At 47.2% G+C, this 19,880-nt stretch overlaps 1 protein-coding gene across 1 annotated transcript in view; it reads right to left on the reverse strand.

Moving 5' to 3' along the window:
• The window catches only part of LOC115328617 (snake venom metalloproteinase ACLF-like), a 48,974-nt gene extending 32,104 nt beyond the window's left edge, over positions 1–16,870 (reverse strand). Inside the window, exons 1-5 of the mRNA XM_029989927.2 lie at positions 16,676–16,870; positions 8,339–8,431; positions 8,109–8,235; positions 7,612–7,662; positions 4,017–4,144 (exon numbers count right to left, since the gene is read on the reverse strand). Of these exons, the coding sequence (XP_029845787.2) occupies positions 4,017–4,144; positions 7,612–7,662; positions 8,109–8,235; positions 8,339–8,431; positions 16,676–16,870 (594 nt within the window). The remainder of the gene's footprint in view (positions 1–4,016; positions 4,145–7,611; positions 7,663–8,108; positions 8,236–8,338; positions 8,432–16,675) is intronic.
• Positions 16,871–19,880: the final 3,010 nt, after the last annotated feature.

The following is a 19,880-nucleotide window of genomic DNA, read 5'->3' on the forward strand; positions in this document are numbered from 1 at the left end:
TAAAGGCAACGTCAATCAAATTTGGGGGTTTTACGTGCCAAACCAACGACGGGCATCTGGCACGCCCCACCGGAGGACTGAGGATTAATTTCGACCACCTGGGGATCTTTTGACGTGCAATAAAGGCAACGTGGGCGCTATCTTGTTTACATGCCACTACTATAGATGCTCGTTACATGGCACGTAAACAGCGCCTCGGTAAGGTTTATGGCCCGGGCCCGGAGGGGCTCTGCCCCCCTCCCCCTCCCCCCCCCCTCCAAATCTCATCAGGGGGAGCACAGGCTTTCTCGGCGGGGTCGTGGCGCTGGAGACGCCGAACGTCGTGGCGATGGGGAGCAGGATTCACGGCGGAGAGGCTTTGCTGAGGTGGACGAGCGTCGGAGGTACTCCTCAATGCCGGGAGGGCGTTCGCCGTACCTGGGGCGTGAGTCGTTCGGGTTTTACCCACGTAGCCAAAGTTGCCGGCAGGGGCAACGGCGGTAGATATGGTCGGCTTCCCCGAAGTGGTAGCACAACGGGCGTCGATCGGCCGTCCTCCACACGTTTGTTTTTCTCGGCGCAGCATGTTCTGGGCGGACGTGCGCCCGAACTTCTTGGTGTCGGGGATACTGCGGCGCTGGCTGTTCACGTCGGGGATGCGCCATGTACGGACGTGGGGTTGGTGGTGCTCGTCGAACCATTGCGGCGTAGGTTAGCGTCGGTTCCTCGGTGGCTGCCACGCTCATGGGAGCCTTTGGTTGGATGGCTCTCAGGACTTCTTCCCGCACGATCCGGCGATTAAAAACGAGGCCGGGCATGCAGTTGTGGGCAGCAGCTTCTTCAGCTCCTCCTGGATGAGATCACGGATGATGTCTCTGATGCAGGGGAGGTTGGAACCAAAGTCGGATACGGATGTCGCCAGGCTAGTTACGCCAGGGTGTCGCTGGTAGCGTCTGGCGCGCGCTGGTAGAGCCCGTTCAATATTTGTTGCCTCCGTGATAAACTCTCCGACTGTTGTAGGCGGATTGCGAATTAGACCGACGAAAATTTCGCTTTTCACACCAGTCATCAAGTGGCGCAGCTCCTTCTCCTCCGTAGCCTGAAGGTCGGCGCGTGAGCTCGGGCGCAGAACATCCTCGACCAACGGGTGCTGCTCTCATTTGGGCCTTGGTTTCTGGTTCGAAGGATGTCTTCGGCCGCGCCGGTGTTGGCTGGTGAACGTCTTCTTTAGTTGTTGCTTAGACACCTCCCACGAAGTTAAAGAAGCCTAGTGTTTTTTCCAGCCAGTACCTCGCAGTCCCTTCCAGCGCGAAGTAGATGTTCTGCAAGCAGTGCTCAGCTGACCACCCGTTTTCGCGGGCACACGTTCATAGTGTTGCAGCCAGTCCTCGATGTCGTTGCGGGCGTCTACGTGGAAAGGCGTCAAAATTCGGGGTGTGAAGGGCAGGTATACGACGGCAGAAGCGCCCGGGGTCTGGGCCTGGCCGGCCATCGCCGTCTTCTTTGTTCGCTTGGCCTTGGGTGGCAAGAGTCCTAATACTGGGGGTGGGCCAAGGTGGCGGCGACTTGATCAGATCTCGGTCAGGCCTTCGTTAAGTCTTTGGGAACTTGGGTTCGGACTTGCACTGCGCGACCTCGGAGGGCAGCGCTGCACGGACATGCGGTAACCCGCACCTCCACCAAAATGTCACGAATGGAGAGTTAATGAAACAAAGAATAACTGAGGCAGCTAACTTTTGAATGGGGCGAACTTGTGCCCGAAATGAAAAAGAAACAGACGATAGCAGAAGAGCGTCGCGGGCGTCGAAGTCGGCGTAATAGCAGAATCGAACGCTGGGGCGAAACGGACTGCGGCTTGCAGCGCGGAGCCCCTTATGTAGATGCGTGGGCTTCTGGAATAATCGGCGTAGAAGGTTCGACGCATAGAACCCATTCGGACTTCGAACAAGCAACACGATTCTCGAATTTCCCAGAACACTCAATAGCAGGATTAACAAAAGATGCGCCTCTTTCGGAAATCGAACCCTGGCTTTCCGCGTGGGAGACAGGCACCATAACCGTTAGGCCACGCGCGCGCTGCCTACTTGGCCAGCTGCGCGCGCGGCAATACTACGTTGTAACGAAGAAAATAGGAATCTTCTTTGCTGATGAAAGATACTGATGCTAACAAGTAATGGCTTATTTAAATAATATGTGATATCCTTTTTTGTAACAAATATCGCCAATTCGTCAATTAATTTTGGGGACAAAATATTTAGACATACTCCTAACCTCTGGAGAGTTCCCCTGCCATCCTCCTCGAGACACCTTTAGCGGGTGCCCCTACCACAGACGAACTCGACAAACAAGGATACACACAAGGGCGGTCGAGCCGAACTCCTCCACAGCCGTAAAGGGTCCCAAGTTTGCGAGCTATCGTGCGGAAGACTCCACAGAGGAAGGGGGATCGGACGTGCAGGTTGGCTACCAGAGGTAGGCTGATGTTCACGGCATGGTGCCCTGGCGCCAAGTCCCTTTTGGCCCTTCGGTGGCCGATTATATTGAGTTTAGCGGCATTCCAGGGTCCTCCAGTCCACCAAATCAGAAAGTTTGGAAGGACCCATCAAGATGGCTTTTTCTTGGCATCAATCAATAGCCTCAAAGCCCAAAGCCAACATAAGCATGACAAAACCAAGCGCATACCCAAGACAAAACACATTTCAGACGAAGTTCAAAAATATGTTAAAACAAGACAAAGCAATACGACGGCAGAGAAGTCTTTCACCGAGGAAAACCACCTCCAAAGTAGAGATTCCAAAAACAGACGTGCATAAATCAGAACATCTCCGACGCGGGGGTCTAGGAACTAAGTGTACCGTTACAGCTTTCAGATTTGCCCCCCTTTGGGGATCCCCGACCCCGGTCGGACACAAGGGCCGTTCCGTGGAGACGAACGAACTCTCGAGAAGGTAAAAGCATAAAATAAAACACTCGTGCGAGCAAAATTTCGCGACAATATACGCGACTGAACCAGTCGCGTATATTGTCGCGTATACTGTAAGAGGTTTCATGCTGTGGTAACCTCACAATTATTGAGAGGCAAGGTTAGCCGATGAGTCTTCAGCAAAACTAATGTTTGGCAGCTGGCTCACTTTTCGGCTGTGTCTTTGCTTCAAGTCGTATGTTTCCCGGGAAAAAAGTTTACTTCGTACTCCTTTCCTTTATCGTATGATTCATAAGGTTACAGTGGGCTATAGTGTAGTCATTATAACCCGCATCACAGCAAAACACACTATATTGAGCAGTCTGTGATGCCTAAAATATTTTTTGGGGGTGATGCAGATACATTACGTTTGTTCTAAACTGGGGAATTGTGGGTGTTTCGGCTTAAATTACAATTAGTGTTAAAATCGAAAGAAAAAAATGTTCGAAAGCAGATATTTATTAAAGAAACTTTTAGCAATAACTGCTTTTCGTAGAACGATTTTAATATTGCGTTTTCCAAGTTCTTGGGACATTCAGAGGAAAATTGGTATAAAAATTTCAAGTCTAATTAAATTTAGTTCTATAAGTCACATTTGATTACAGTCCCGGGTCATGGAGGACATTACGATATTTTGTCAAGAAAAGCAAAATTACCAATTTGGTAAATGTAACCCATTAAATTCAATGGAGAAAAAATGTGAATCCTTAGGAATAACACTTTATACGCTTCGTAAAATATAATTACAGCTTACTTATATTTTATGGCTCTCATATAAATGACTCCCAGAGGACGTTGCGATGTTCGTGGATGTTCAGTTGAGATTCTAATATAGTGAATGAGCCGTGGCGTTGATGTCCACAAATCTTCGAGACTACCCAATACATTTACACACTTATACAACTAAACTTAAAAACGTGATCCAGTCATTTCAGTCATGTCATCAATATCAAGACAACTTGGCATTGGTAAGTGTCCCGATGATGCAAGTAAAGACGAGACTCAAAAAATTACTCCTGTAACTTTGTTTCAATAACATCATTAACGTCCCAAGGTCCATGATATAGATGCTTACCGTACTCATTAGAATCGCCAAGTATCTAGTGAGATATTTTCCTTTCAGTTTGTGAAGAGCATCATCGTAGACTATTCTCGTTTCAATCGTAACTGTAGGTGGCAAGTTGCGCCGGCGTCGTCTTGCTACTAAAATAAAATTTGAAAGTGGAAAATTATAATAAAAAAACTTAATTTTAATACATTTATTATATTTTTATAAACATTGCACTTTCAAACTAAACTTAAAGGGTCTCTAAAAATATTTTTTAAACACTATAATTGGGACACGCGTGTCAAGAAAATAATTTCTACGCGAACGAAAACAAACAAAATTCAGCAATATTGACCACGCGAGGTGTGATTTTGTAGGTAGTCACCTCCGCTCCTTTAATTTTCTTTCTCGGTATTATGGCCGCGTAAAGGAGAGGTGGATCGCCTTCGCCTTCACGTAGAGAGGGACAGAGCGAATTACCATTTTGTTGAACGAATTACTACTTCGTTACGTCATGGACTTCGCGCCCAGAATTTAAAATAAATCTGCCACTGTTGATATTGCCCTAAATATTTTTTCTCGTAAAATTTATTTCTCGACACGCGTGTCCCCACCATACTGTTAAAAACATTTTTAGGTGATTTTAAGCATGATTGAGAAGTGCACAATGCATTATAATAAAGATCAACATTCCGCCCAAATACATGTAAAAAAACGGCTAATCTGGCTAAAGTGTGGAAGACGTAGGGGCCTAACGTATGCCTTCTAAGGTCATGCTCCATGGCGCTTGCCTACGGCGAGGTACTTTAAATAGCTATAGCCCTAGTACGGCAATGGCTGGGCATGTCAAAGATCGTTGTTTCTCTGGACCCCCACAAGAGTGCCAGTGAAGGTGCTGTAACTGACACAAACTGCAAAGGTAAGTCCTAATTTCGGAATTCAAGAGAATGCCAAATATTGACGTTTCTCCTGTCAGCCACTGGAGTGCCCAATTAGTGCGAACAAATAAAAGGAAACCCCAGAGACACGCTGAAGGTTGGCTTTTGTTTGGTTAGCCACAAAAGTGTTACTTACAGTACACTTAAAGAACAATAAAAAAAAAAAAAAAACATTCGACGCACGATTTACAAATGCCGTCATTCTCCCCAATATCGCCTAATGCAAAAAAAAGCAGTCGTTAAAATTTGATTTGGGGTCCGTTGAGTGTGAAGCAGGCGTAAACCTCATAGCCACGACCGCTTGTTTTTTTTTTTATCAGAAGGTCTTAACAGTGATCAGTCACAACGCAAGATATGCAGAAAGATATGCTGGCTTTTCCAACACGTCTCATGATAATGGTAGCTGTCGAGAAAACCCCTTTACGTCAGTTTCGAGCAGCGCTCACTGCATGGAAGCAGTTGCCGTAACGTCGAACCAGTCTCATGGGGCGGGGCGTCTTTTGGGTAATATGTGAATCTCCTGTGGAACGGCACGTGTACCTACGCGCGGGAAAAAATATCCTGTGCATTCTGCAGCTACCAAATTAGAGATGTCTTGAGCAGCTTCGGCAAAATATTTCGCCCACCTTAGGTTAGAAGAATCAAGAGATGCCCAAACTAATATAAAAATGTCGAGGTCGACCTTAAATTACGTAAAAATATTTTTTTTTTTCTTTTTTAAATACGGGACAGGCTACCCTCACCCTATCAATGGACCATCCGTCGTTTATCCCAACATATAAATGAACCGGTGCCAGCAGGATCCGCCCTGATTGCCTAACTCTGGCACTGCAGAAATACTGGTTCGGAAGTAAATGGATTTGGCATCCCTCTTTCTTGCTTCATACCGAGCAGAGAGGCAAGATGGTGCCTTTGTATCAACTTCGTAATCATAGATAACCCACAATATGTACACGCGCGAGGTTCATAGGAGCCGTATCTTGGTCACAGCGGCTCAATGGGCCAACAAAATGTAACCCATGTTTTTGATGTTGAAAAAGGAGGGAGAGGCCATGCGCGAGTGTTGTTTTTAGCCAATTTGTCTCGATCCCAGTGATCTTGACCCAGTCGTCTGTCAAAGTGACAGCACATGCTTGCACAAGGTGGAGAAGTATCAGATGTTGAACGGACGACCAGAAAATATAAACTAACATTAACACGTGCTTGGTGATTTAGAACGAAATCGGCAAATTGGCACCTAACTTGCAAAAAAATATGCCAACTCTATCACGTTTTCGACAGATTTAGGTTGGAATATGCCAGATCGCAACCAAACTAACTGCTAGAGAAGCTTAATTTTAAACGAGACAGCCTAACTCTGGCACTTCCTTGACTATTTTGGTCCAGAACGGCCAGATGACCGCAAACCATCAGTAAAAAGACCTCACTTTGAAAGTTGTTTGGATATTTAGGCACAAAGTTGCCAGATGTAAAATGAACTAGATGATAGTAAGCCTAACCCTGGCACTTGTTTGGCGATTTTGGGCAAAAGATACCGGATGACACACAAAATACCACGGAGTGAATTCTAACTAGGCATTTGTTTTGTATCTATGTATGTGTATATGTACGTATGTTTGTGTATTTGTATGTATGTGTATGCATGTTTGTGTGCGTGTGTATATGTATATATATACATGTATATGATGTGTGTATGTGTATATATATATATACTGTGTTGAAGCATCTTAGAATATTTTGGATAGTTTTCCCTTTCTTGTGTACAACTTCCCCATTTCTTTTATAGGCAAGTGTTATTCTTGCTTGATGCATTGCTGATAGTTGTCTGTTGGTCATTGTTATGATAAAAGTACCTTGTATTTTTATATAATTTCTTGTGCTCTTTTTAGATGTCTTTGTCGCCACTGTGTGTACCTGAGGGGGGCTGAGGACCAGTCAAGCTGCTTGGACAGCTTTTTTCCACAGCCCCCACCATGCTTATCCATGGTAAATAAAGCTATTATTATTATTATTATTATTATTATTATTAATTAGGGCCAACATGCCCAGACTGGTTCCAAATGTGACGTTTAGCCCGTATCGGGCTTGTTCGCTGTCTCAAAGCATTAAACAACCGATCAAAAGCAAAAAAATGGCGTTTAAAAATTCGTAATAAAAATAATTAAAAACAAAATTAAATACTTCACGCATTCGTGGCTAGAACCCACCGGTTCGAAAGAAACCAAGAAAAATGCTCCTTAATTGCGCTTTTTCAAGATTTTAGTGAAGAAGTGAGTACTATATATATCGTCAAAAAGCATAAATGATCGCTTATAAATATTCAAAACGATGGCTCCCATATTGCGCCGCACAAACGCTATATGAATTTTAAATACTGCAACTGAAGATAAAGCAAAGGGTCTAAAAGTGTTCCTCGAGATGTATAAGCTTCGTTCTGTTCATAACTTGTTCTGCATAGAATGAACAAAATAACTTGAAGTTCTGTTATTGATCATTAGTATCGAAAATGCGCCGAATGAAGAAGATCATCATAATCTATAGTGTAGCGTTGAAAGCAGGTATTTTAATCAATATTCGTAAAATATTTGGTTCCCAAGGTATCTAATGTTGTTGAGTTTTCTGAATAGAATTAACGCGTTTAGTCGCGACAACGATGAATTAAAAAACTTTTCAATTTTACTCACCTCTGTGGATATTGCCCCCAAATCGTCGTTCCGCTAAGTTTGTATAATTAACTGTAAAATAAAAAAAAATTGCCAATATCTGACGAATCATTTTGTAGCCATTTATTTGTTGAGGAGGTAGTAAAAACAAAATAGCGAGCTTCCGCTTGGTAGCAACAGTTCACAAGAAAAATCTTTTACCTATTGTATTCATTTACTTGATTTATAATACTTATCATCCCATTTACGTGTTTCATATATAATAACATATATAGCACCAAATATTGAAGGAAATAAAATATAAAAATAATCTACCTGAGTTGTAATTCTTAAAAAACAAATCGACAACACATGAAAACAACTGCGCAGTATCGAAAATTACACACAAAAAAAAGTTGTATACTTAACTAAAAAACAGTCTGATCAAAGAACTGATCAGGGTCTTATTCACCTGGTGGAAAATAATGTACCTATGTCTGTAGATATCATTTATGATTATATTGTGAAGAGGTTCTTACCAGCATCATCATACATTGGGATTGAAGTATCATTAAACTTGGATATCAAATGAGCAACGATTCCCTCTTTTGATCGGGGATTAGATAATACAGGCTCAATAGATAAGGCGTAAGTGAGGATACCGCTCTGCAAAGGTTAGTTCGTAATAAGATATTAAAATGCTTATTCCTTAGAGCGCAATAATATTTTATTCACGAATTTCATCAGTAATGACACGATTATTGCATACCACTTGGAGATATCCATTGGATTCTTGGAGCACAACAGAGGAGCCGTGTTCCCTGTCCTGATATAAATTGTCCTCAATTTCCTTGACATTCAGCTGGAAACAACACGATAGTAGTAATTTCAGTGCTATGGACGTCATTAAAAACATATTTCATGAGCTCATAACAGCATCATGACCATATAAATTACAAACACCATGGCAATGCCGAATTCAGATCAATGTTAACGAGTTTGTTATAAGCATACAAAATGTTACATGTTGATATTGTTTTTTTACGAAAGTACTTGCCTAATTTAATGCGTACGCCTTTTTTTATTTTTTTTTTATTGCAGGGGTTTTGTCCATGCGCATTGATTTACTCTGTGTGCTTATTTCATCTTCTCTTTCTCTATGTAGGGGTTTTGTCTATGCGTTTGGCGTTATTTACTGTGTGCGCTTATTACATTCCTCCCCCTTTTTTTTGTTTTGTTTGACTTTGCGTCCTTCCGCGGCGTGCGTTGCTGGCCATCTGGGCCGATCCAACTATGTGAACGTTACTGCTCCTTCCGCACGTGACGTTCCTGGGGTCACGAAGTCTGACGTGGCCTTTGGTTTGCTCCGATGGCTGGCGGCGTCTGCTGCGGCCGTGCGTGGAGTGGGGGGGAGTACAGCAGCGTTTTTTCACTTGGGCTCTTTTACTTGGGCATTTTTACACGTGATCTGACAGGTGACGTGGCCCGGGTGGGGAAACCGAAAACAACCCTGTAACCGACTCTGGCAACCAGTCTTGAAGAAGGCCTGTCTCAGGCCGAAACGTCGACTCACTAAATGCTTTAAAACTCCAACAACGTTTCGAAGTGCGACTTTCTTACTTTATAGTCTTCGGCATCCTACGCTATATTTTCTTTATCTATATATATATATATATATATATATATATATATATATATATATATATATATATATATATATATATATATATATTGCCGCGCGCAAGGCTGAGGAAGAAACGCTCGGTCACGGTCCTCCAGAAAGTTCCCGTTTATTCATGTACCGCACGTAACTTCTGTCATTTATCCCTGCCTTTGTTTTCTAGAAAGTGCGTGTTCATTCTCGCCCCGATCACGCGACGCTCGAACCGCTTTCGCCGAATCTTCGAGATAGCGGCGCACTCTAGATAAGAGGCCGCCCGCGACCTTGTCGAGTAAGTCTCGCCCTAGCGCTCGATTCTGCTGACACGCCGACTTCGACGCCCGCGACGCTCTGCTTTCTTCTGTTTCCTTCTTTACTTTTGGCACAAGTTCGCCACATTAAACGTTTATTTATTTCTGTTTATTTCTTGTTTATTGGTCACGACTCACCACCCATGACATTCTGGTGGAGGTGCTGGGCACCGCATGTTCGTGCAGCGCAGCCCTCCGAGTTCCCGCAGTACAAGTCCGAATCCAAGCTCCCGAGGACCCAACGAAGACCAGATCAAGACTCGATCAAGTCGCCGCACCCAAGGGCTAAACGCGGAGTACGGACTTCTACCACCCAGGACCAGGCAGCCGACGATGGCCAACCACTCACAGACCCCCGCCGCTCCTGCCGTCGTCTACCTACCCGTCGCTCCTCGGACACCGGCTCCATTCCAAGGCGAGCAGTACGAAGACGTTGAAGATTGGATCGACCAATTCGAACGCGTCGCCCGCCACAATAGCTGGACCAACGAGCAACGGCTGCAAAACGTGTATTTCTCGCTCGAGGGGACTGCCAGAAGCTGGTACGAAAATCACGAGTCTTCATTGACATCCTGGGACATTTTCAAGAGCCAGCTGAAGGCGACATTTGTCAACTAGCACCGCCGAGAGAGAGCCGAAGACTTACTTCGTACCAGGACTCAAGGCCCCAACGATAGCATTACCGGCTTCGTGGAGGATGTTCTCCGCCTAAGCGCCCGCGCCGATCCTCAGACTACCGAGGAGAAGAGGCTGCACCACCTGATGAGGGGAGTGAAAAGCGAGATTTTCGGCGGTCTCATCCGGAATCCCCCAACAACAGTCGACGAGTTCATCACGGAGGCGACAAATATGGAACGGGCCTTGCTAGCCCGCGCCAGACACTACCAACGACACCCTGGCGTAACTACTCTAGCGACATCTGGATCCGACCTGGGCACCACCCTCCCCGGCATCCGTGACCTTATCCGTGAAGCCATCCAGGAGGAGTTGAAGAAGTTGCTACCTGCTGCCACAAGCCTGACTACGCCCTCAGTCGCCGAGATTGTCCGGGAAGAACCTCAGCAGGCGCTGCAGCCAGAAGTTCTCGCCAGCGCCGCTCCTGAACCACCGAAGCTGAGCTACGCCGCAGCTACCCGACGACCACCGCCCCCTGCTCACCCGTATACGGCGCCACCTCGACGTGAACCTCTAGCGCCGCAGTATTCACGACGCCATGAAGATCGGTCGTACGTCCACCCAGAACAAGCTGCTCCACGAAAGACCGACGTGTGGAGGACGGCCGATCGACGCCCGTTGTGCTACCACTGCGGGGAGGCCGACCATATCTACCGTCGTTGTCCCTACCGGCAAATGGGCCTGCGTGGGTTCCACCCGAACGACCCACGCCCGAGGTACGGCGAACGCCCTCACGACATCGAGGAGTACCTCCGACGTTCGCCCTCCCCAGTGTCGTCTCTCCGCCGTGAAGCCCGCTCCCCATCACCACGACGTTCAGCCTCCCCAGCGCCACGATCCGGCCGAGAGAGCCTGTCTCCCCTGCGTCGTCGGGAAAACTGAGTGCGGCAACGCCTGGAGGTGACGTTGCCGAAAACGACGGAAGCAAACAGCCTCCAAGAACGCCGGAGCGCTCCCACTCTCTCGACGCCCCGCATTGCACCGACGCGCCTGCAACGGTGTCCAACAACGTAAACGTTGTTATCGATGGCCAAAACGCATCGGCACTCGTTGACACCGGGGCAGACTACTCAGTATTGAGTGGGAGGCTCTCTCGTCACCTTCGAAAAGTCACGACGCCGTGGGATGGACCGCAGATACGAACCGCCGGAGGACACCTCATCACGCCTGTCGGAAGGTGCACTGCTCGCGCCGAAATTAACGGCGAGACGTGTCCTGTGAAATTCGTCATTCTACAAGACTGTTCCAGAGACATCATTCTCGGCATGGACTTTTTGTGTGAATACGGCGCCGTCATCGACCTTGGAGAAAACAGATTGACGCTGCGGACACCTGTTCCGCCTTCAGAGAAACTCCAAACTGCGTCAGCCGCCGTCCGAGTCGCTGCCGACCACGTGAATCTGCCGCCGCGATCAAGTGTTGTCGTACCTGTCGTGACCGATGCAGCTACCCGTAGCGAAGTTCTTCTGGAAGGTAACCTCCAGTTGCTCCTGGGAAGAGGAATAGGCGTCGCACGAGGAGTAGCTGAGCTTCAGGATGGCCGCAGTGTGGCCCTCGTGACGAACTTCCGGAATGAAACGCAACACCTCACAAAAGGTGCAGCCGTTGGCCACATCGAGGATCTCCGAAACTCCGCCGAAATCGCCGCCATTACTGATGAATCCTCGCCACCTCAGCAAGACAGTACGTCGCCAGCGCAACTCGACATCGACCCTAAGCTTCCGGACCCGAAACGAGGGGCAGCTGATTAACCTCCTCGCCGAATACCGTGACTGCTTTGCGACGTCGTCGAAGGTACGCCAGACAGCCGTTGCGAAGCATCGCATCATTACCGAGGACGACGCGCGCCCTGTGCATCGATCACCGTACAGAGTCTCCGTTAAAGAAAGGGAGGTGATCCAGGAGCAAGTTCAAGAGATGCTGAACGACGACATAATCCAACCATCAAGCAGTCCGTGGGCCTCTCCAGTCGTACTGGTTAAGAAGAAGGACGGAACGCTTCGGTTCTGCGTGGACTACCGGCAGCTGAACGCGGTGACGAAGAAAGACGTCTACCCACTCCCCCGAATCGACGACACGTTAGACCGGCTGCGCCACTCTCGATACTTCTCATCGATGGACCTGAAGAGCGGCTACTGGCAGATCGAAGTCGACGAACGGGACCGAGAGAAGACAGCTTTCGTCACGCCGGATGGGCTGTACGAGTTCAAGGTAATGCCCTTCGGACTATGTACGGCGCCAGCAACTTTCCAGCCTGTTATGGACACCGTACTGGCAGGACTGAAGTGGCAGAGCTGTCTGGTCTACCTCGATGACGTCCTGGTGTTTTCCAGCGACTTCGACGAGCACTTGCGACGACTCCGAGCTGTTCTTCAAGCCATACGGACCGCTGGACTCACCCTCAAGCCGTCAAAATGTCGGTTCGCCTATGACGAACTGAAGTTTCTAGGTCACGTGGTTAGCAACGAAGGCGTACGCCCAGACCCTGAGAAGACTCGCGCCGTCGCGTCATTTCCAGTGCCGACAGACAAAGAGGCCGTGCGAAGATTCCTTGGACTTTGCGCCTACTATCGTCGCTTCGTTCGGGATTTCGCACGGATTTCCGCACCGCTCACAAACCTCACGAAGGACGCCGAGAGGTTGGAATGGGCCGAGAAACAACAGCGGGCATTCGACGAGCTGAAGCGACGACTCCAGACGCCTCCGGTTCTTGGACATTTCGATCAGGATGCGGACACCGAGATTCACACTGACGCAAGTAACGCAGGACTTGGGGCGGTACTAGTTCAAGTACAAGAAGGCACCGAACGAGTCATCGCCTACGCAAGTCGTACACTGTCCAAGGCAGAAAGAAATTACTCCGCGACTGAGAAAGAATACCTTGCGGTCGTCTGGGCAATCACGAAGTTTCGTCCGTACTTGTACGGAAGCCCGTTCCGCGTAGTCACGGACCACCACTCGCTCTGCTGGCTTGCGAACCTCAAGGACCCGTCAGGGCGCCTCGCTCGGTGGAGCCTCCGGCTACAAGAGTTCAACATGACTGTGGTTTACAAGTCAGGACACAAGCACAGCGACGCTGACTGCCTGTCCAGGGCCCCTGTCGAAACACCTTCCGGCAGCAGCGACGACGATGATGACGAGTGCTTTCTAGGGGCAGTGAACACCGATGACATGGCACGACGTCAACGAGACTATCCGGAGCTGCGAGCCCTAATCGAGCACCTGGAAGGGCGCGGCGGTACCGTACCCCGTGTTTTCTCACGAGCCGTGCCGACCTTCACCATTCGACAAGGAGAACTTCGGGAACAACAACAACTTCTACAAAGAGAACTTCGGGAACAACAACTCGCCGTGGCTGCTGGTAATCCCGACCGACCTTCGAGGGGAGATCTTTCAAGCATGTCACGACGACCCGACGTCCGGAGACCTTGGATACAGCCGGACACTGGCCCGTATTCGTGAAAAGTATTACTGGCCCAAGCTCCCCAAGACCGTCCACCTGTACACACGATCATGCCACGAGTGCCAGCGACGCAAGAAACCTCCGACGAGGCCGGCCGGACTCCTGCAGCCTATTTCTCCTCCAACTGCACCCTTCCAGCAGATCGGAATGGATCTACTTGGTCCTTTTCCGCCTTCGACGTCGGGGAACCGCTGGATCATCGTCGCCACAGATTATCTCACGCGGTACGCCGAAACGAAAGCTCTTCTTTCGGGGACTGCTGTGGAAGTTGCTAAGTTTTTCATTGAGTCCATCGTCCTCCGGCACGGCGCTCCAGAAGTTCTGATTACAGATCGCGGATCATCGTTCATGGCACAACTGACCCAAGAAATCTTCCGACTCAGTCACACCAGCCATCGTCGTACAACTGCGTACCACCCGCAGACCAACGGGCTGACGGAGCGACTCAACAAGACAATCGCCGATATGATCTCTATGTACAGTCGGGGACAAAAGTCTCCAGGACACGCGAGCTGCGACTGAAACGCATTGCTCTGCCATCTGCCGGTGGGTCGCCTGGTTTCGAGATCACAGAAAAGCGCATGCGCGTCCTACTGTGCCTGCCAACATGTGCGCTTTCCCGCTCTTCTGCGGCGCGGCGCCTAACTCGGAATCGGGCGCGTGGTACCGCCTCGGAAATAGCGCTTACTGACATGGCACCTATCAAGCAAGAAGTCACGGCATCTCAACTGAGCGATAAGCTCAACGGGTTATAAAGCAAGGTGCGCTGACACGGCGAAATGCGGCGAAATGCCCCAGGCGGTATCTCGAGTTTCGGAATGTGTAGCAGACGCTCGTCAGCCGCCAGCGCTATCTACGAGGCGGTACCACGCGCCCGATTCCGAGTTAGGCACTGTGCCGCAGAAGAGCGGGAAAACAGACATGTTTCCAGGCAGAGTAGGACGCGCATGCGCTTTTGTGTGATCTCGAAACCAGGCCACCCGCCGGCAGATGGCAGACCGATGCGTTTCAGCCGCAGCTCGCACGTCCTGGAGACTTTTGTCCCCGACTGTACGTCGACGTAGAGCACAAGACGTGGGACGAGGTGCTGCCCTACGTCACGTTCGCCTACAATACGGCGGTTCAAGAGACCACTGGATTCACCCCTTTCCAGCTGGTACATGGTCGGAAGGTAACGACCATGCTGGACGCCATGCTGCCCCATGAGCCATCTGACAACGAGAGCGACGACGCCCAGGCGGTTGCTCAACGCGCCGAAGAAGTTCGCCAGCTCGCCCGACTCCTGATTCAAGACCAGCAACGCGTCGACGCCGGCCGCTACAACCTTCGACGCAGGGACGTCCACTTCAAGCCCGGAGATAGGGTGTGGGTATGGACGCCCATCCGTCGCCGCGGCCTCAGTGAGAAACTGCTGAAACGGTACTTTGGAGCATACAAGGTACTTCGTCGCCTCGGCGAGCTGAACTACGAGGTGATGCCCGACGGAACACGAACATCGTCACGCCGCCCACCACGACCTGAGGTCGTCCACGTCGTGCGCCTGAAGCCGTACTACGCTCGATAGGACTGTGGACCTTTTGTGCTCCAAAAGACTCTTTAGTTTATCGTTCTTTTTTTATTTTTATTTGTTTTACACTGCATCGGGGCGATGCACTTTTAAAGGGGGGAGTAATGCCGCGCGCAAGGCTGAGGAAGCAACGCTCGGTCACGGGCCTCCAGAAAGTTCCCGTTTATTCATGTACCGCACGTAACTTCTATCATTTATCCCTGCTTTTGTTTTCTAGAAAGTGCGTGTTCATTCTCGCCCCGATCACGCGACGCTCGAACCGCTTTCGCCGAATCTTCGAGATAGCTGCGCACTCTAGATAAGAGGCCGCCCGCGACCTTGTCGAGTCAGTCTCGCCCTAGCGCTCGATTCTGCTGACACGCCGACTTCGACGCCCGCGACGCTCTGCTTTCTTCTGTTTCCTTCTTTATTTATGGCACAAGTTCGCCACATTAAACGTTTATTTATTTCTGTTCATTTCTTGTTTATTGGTCACGACTCACCACCCGTGACAATATATATATATATATATATATATATATATATATATATTTAGGAAAGTTAATCTTGAGCTAAAAATATAATATTAACATTCACAAAAAAGCTGGAAGAACTTTATTAAAGTGTAGAGCCAGCGTCCTTGAGTAGGCGTCACTACAGTTGTAATAGAATCTCAGACAGTGAACTAAACCAGTACTTATCAACCGTCAGCATTCGTGCAGCAACGTGGTGATTGCATTTCTCGGATACTGCGAAAGCCCTCTGCACATGCAGTTGTTATGATCACAGCTAAGATCTAAAGTTTATGCCAAAAAATGTGAATTTCTTACGGGCAGAAGGGGCTGTGTTATATGGGATTGCCAATAATCCCACAGAAGTCAGCCGAAAGTAAAAGACACTATTCCAATAATCACCTTCTCCCTGTAGATACTTTGCCTACTCGACGGTTGCACGCCTTCTTAGCATTTGCAGTAAATCTCCCCCTGCGAAATATTGAACACCGCATATGTGTTTAAAGCCGAGTGACCGAAAATTTATTGCCTATGATTGGAGAGTTGAAAAATCGTAGCTAACCGCACCCCCCTCCCCCTCCCCCCCTCCCCCCCCTCCCCCTCCCCCCCCCTCCCCCCCCTCCCCCCCCCCCCCCCCCGAGAGGTTAACCCGGGTGAAAATTATGTCTTGCGTGAAGGCCAAGGTTGTTTTATGTGTAAAACATAATTTGGAACGCACTGAAATATAGGTGGGCGGCACCAACCAGTTATTACGAAGAGACATAAATATGTATGGGAGTGCCATTCAAAACGTAGAATTGACAAATGCAGAGAAGCCCAGAGAAAGGCGGGGAGTTGTACCCTGGTAAGTGTGCCATTGAAATCTTAAACCACTGCATAGGATCGCATTTACCGGAGTCTATTTTAAGGGATAAACATACGTCAAATATATTTACTTACAGAACTGTTAGAGTAGTTCACATCATCGCCCTTTGTGAAAGTGAAGTTTTCGGAAAACACTGTGCTCTTTTCTAAGCTCAGGGTAAGCCCATCTCGAATGTGGAGCATCTTCTCTCCATTTGCACCCCTCGCTTCGAGAATTCTCGGGTAAACAATCTCCTCCACAGACGTTTCTGCTAGGAACGAATTCGTCATTGTTAGAGATGTTGAACGTTGAACCTCGTGGAACGAATGATTTCTCGAATTCTTAAACCTCTGGCAAACTACTAAAACGTTTGACTACTGAATATGCGTTGCGCTACTTCTACCAAAAAAAAAAAGCCTATACATTTCTCAAATATTATTATACCACTTTGATTTAGTGTTCACTTAATATATATCACTGTTAGTTTAATATAACAGTAAACTATCAAACGTGCAGAATGAGTGTATTAGTCGGTCAACAAAATTATCAAGAAAATCTGAAACCTTACCTGCAAGGTGGTAGCAGCACTGTTTTAGCGATGTCGTTAACGGTCAAACTTCACTTTAGAGGCGGGCGAAAAGCAGTGTGGAACAGTTTTGTTTCCCCTTTTTTAAATAAAGGGTTCCTCTTTTATTTATGCTTTACTCACATTGCTACGTAATCCTATCACAAATTCAGTATAAGAGATCAATAAAAAATCAAGCGTATGCGGGAACGAAGTGTCGGAGAAAATTACTTCCAGGATGAGCAAATGCGTGATATTTATATAAAAACATTAAAGTAAACAATTTAGTATTCCTTATTTGCTTTAACGCACATGCAAGATTACTTTCAATGTTTACCACTATCAAAAAATTATACTCATTGATTCCAGAAATCTTCTAAAGAGCAGATAGTAGTCTAAATTTAGAGTTCCTGCAAGGATGAATATTAGGTTGCACATGAGCTGTCATTACATCGTCGACATAGCCTACCAAATTCATGCTATATGTGTACGTACACACTCACGTCTAATTGGCACTTACCTCCAAAGCATCCTGTTAGCATTACAGTGAGTACAAAGCAGACACCTTCAGGCATTGTGAAGCGGACATCTGCTGGTGATAAAATATATTGGAAGGTTTGCGAGTATTTATACACTTCTGAAAGGTCTTCATAACCTGGAGAGGCTTTCTATTACCAAATTTAGAAAAGGCTACGACACCGCTGATTTATTAGGAGCTTGACCTATTTAATATTTTGTTCGGTTTGAATATTTTGTTCACTACCTCATATTTCTTAAGAGCGAGTTGGTAAGGACAACACTTTCGTAATATTTTTCTAATATTTATCAAACTTCCAGAAGCCTCTCGGCGCAACGCACCTGCCTGCTCGTCACTAAAATGAATGTTCAGTATGATGCTGCGACATGATGATGAAGAAAATCAATCTTACACTGGCGCGACGAAATTTTAAAGGAAGGCGCCAAACAACGTGCAAAACCGCCGAGCATACGCAAAAGGTCGCGGGATGCGGTTTAACGAATGACTGCGGTAAGTTAATGTGACATAAGATTCTCCAAATGCACGCAAAGGAAACCTAAACTGTCAACAAGACGTGACGTTTTTAAGTTCAACTGTCAGTCTCGGGCAGTCCCAGCGAACATTATTTCAACACAAGCTGGTTTGCGGGAACTTGAATGGCCTTATCCCCTCCCCTCCTAGACGGCGATGATGTAGCTCTTTGCGTTATTTATTTTCGCTTACTTTCTTACCATTATAAAAGGCATTCGTGAATTTTGTTGACGCAAAATATCAATCTTAAAAAAAATGTATAATTAGGGTAAGGCTTTCGTGAGTGCTTAAATTAATGTTAATTTTCGTATTGAACGTTTTAGTTCCGTTTTCATTAAATTGGCCAACTCACAGCTGCTCAGCCTCATAGAGTTATTATAATGTACGCTAGAGGTTCAAGTGGCGCTAGTGTGCTGACGCAAATTGAAGCAGACAGCAACCAGTCGAAAATTGACTTCCGGTAATACATTTCTATGGGAAAAAGTGAGTGCATTTTCTCTCTGCGCTCGATCATAAGAGCAAATATCCTGAATAATTCATGCGTAATAGGTAGCTTAGAACATTTCTCGGTCATGCCGACGAAATAATTGGTCAGTTACGGTGTTTTTCTTTCAAATTCATCGCATTAAAAACGGTGCTAAAACAACTTCGAACGTGTATTTATGTGCACTGTCGGACACAGTTAGCGCGAACACGACGTCGGCGCTTTTCAGCGTGGGGGATATACGTGCCAAACGAACGAAGAACATCTGAAAATTAAGAAAGACGGCAAGAACTACGCAGTAACACCGGATCAGTAACATACACGTGCATATACGATCAAAATTAATTGAAGGCCACGTAATCTATTCCAATTTAAATAAGTAAGTACCGTTTTATTCTTCCTGCTCTGAGCGAAGCTGCTTGTTTTACGTTCAAAATATCACTCGCACGCTCGAAATCATTGAGAACAAGTGCCCGATAAAAGCTGCCCGCCAGAGAAAACAATACGAAGACACCTTTCATAGCCCACGGACTTTATTTCTCTACGTTTTGAATGTTTTTATCCGCTCATGCACGACGGGGTCATTTTTATATAGTGACAGGACTGGCATATTAGCAATATATAAGCGTCACCGGATTGCTGACGAGCCTTGAACGCACTCTGCATTCCTTTCGATTGTAATTTTGCTTCGAATCGTCGCTTGTTTTTACACACCTGCTGCGGAGCACATGTTGGGGACTGAAATGTAGCGAAGTTAAACATCGTTCACTGATGAAGAAAAATGCGCTAACTAAAGCAATTACACTTTTACAGTGTTAATCAAGGTACATACTATTCGGTACGACCCAAATAACCAAAGTGTTCCGTGTTATTTTCCGGCGAAGAGACAAAATGCACGCGCGCTTTCCCATAGGAATACACAGGAAGACTGGAAAAGTAGACTGGTTGCTGTCTGCTTCAATTTGCGTCACGGAAGTCGCATAGACTCTAGCGCCAGTTGAACCTCTAGCGTACATTATAATAACTCTATGCTCAGCCTTCACCGAAATTATTTTTATTTGTTTGAAAAGAAAGACCGAATCTATGCCACTTTAATCTTGCCCTAATAACAGCAATAATGCTTTTTAATACCTCTAAGCGTCTTGAAGAAGCTCTTATTTTAAGCTGCAGACTATATAACCTATTTACATGTTTGGTGACGCC

Source organism: Ixodes scapularis, unplaced genomic scaffold (assembly GCF_016920785.2).
Source record: "Ixodes scapularis isolate PalLabHiFi unplaced genomic scaffold, ASM1692078v2 PGA_scaffold0__279_contigs__length_252992795, whole genome shotgun sequence".
NCBI classification, from domain to species: domain Eukaryota; kingdom Metazoa; phylum Arthropoda; class Arachnida; order Ixodida; family Ixodidae; genus Ixodes; species Ixodes scapularis.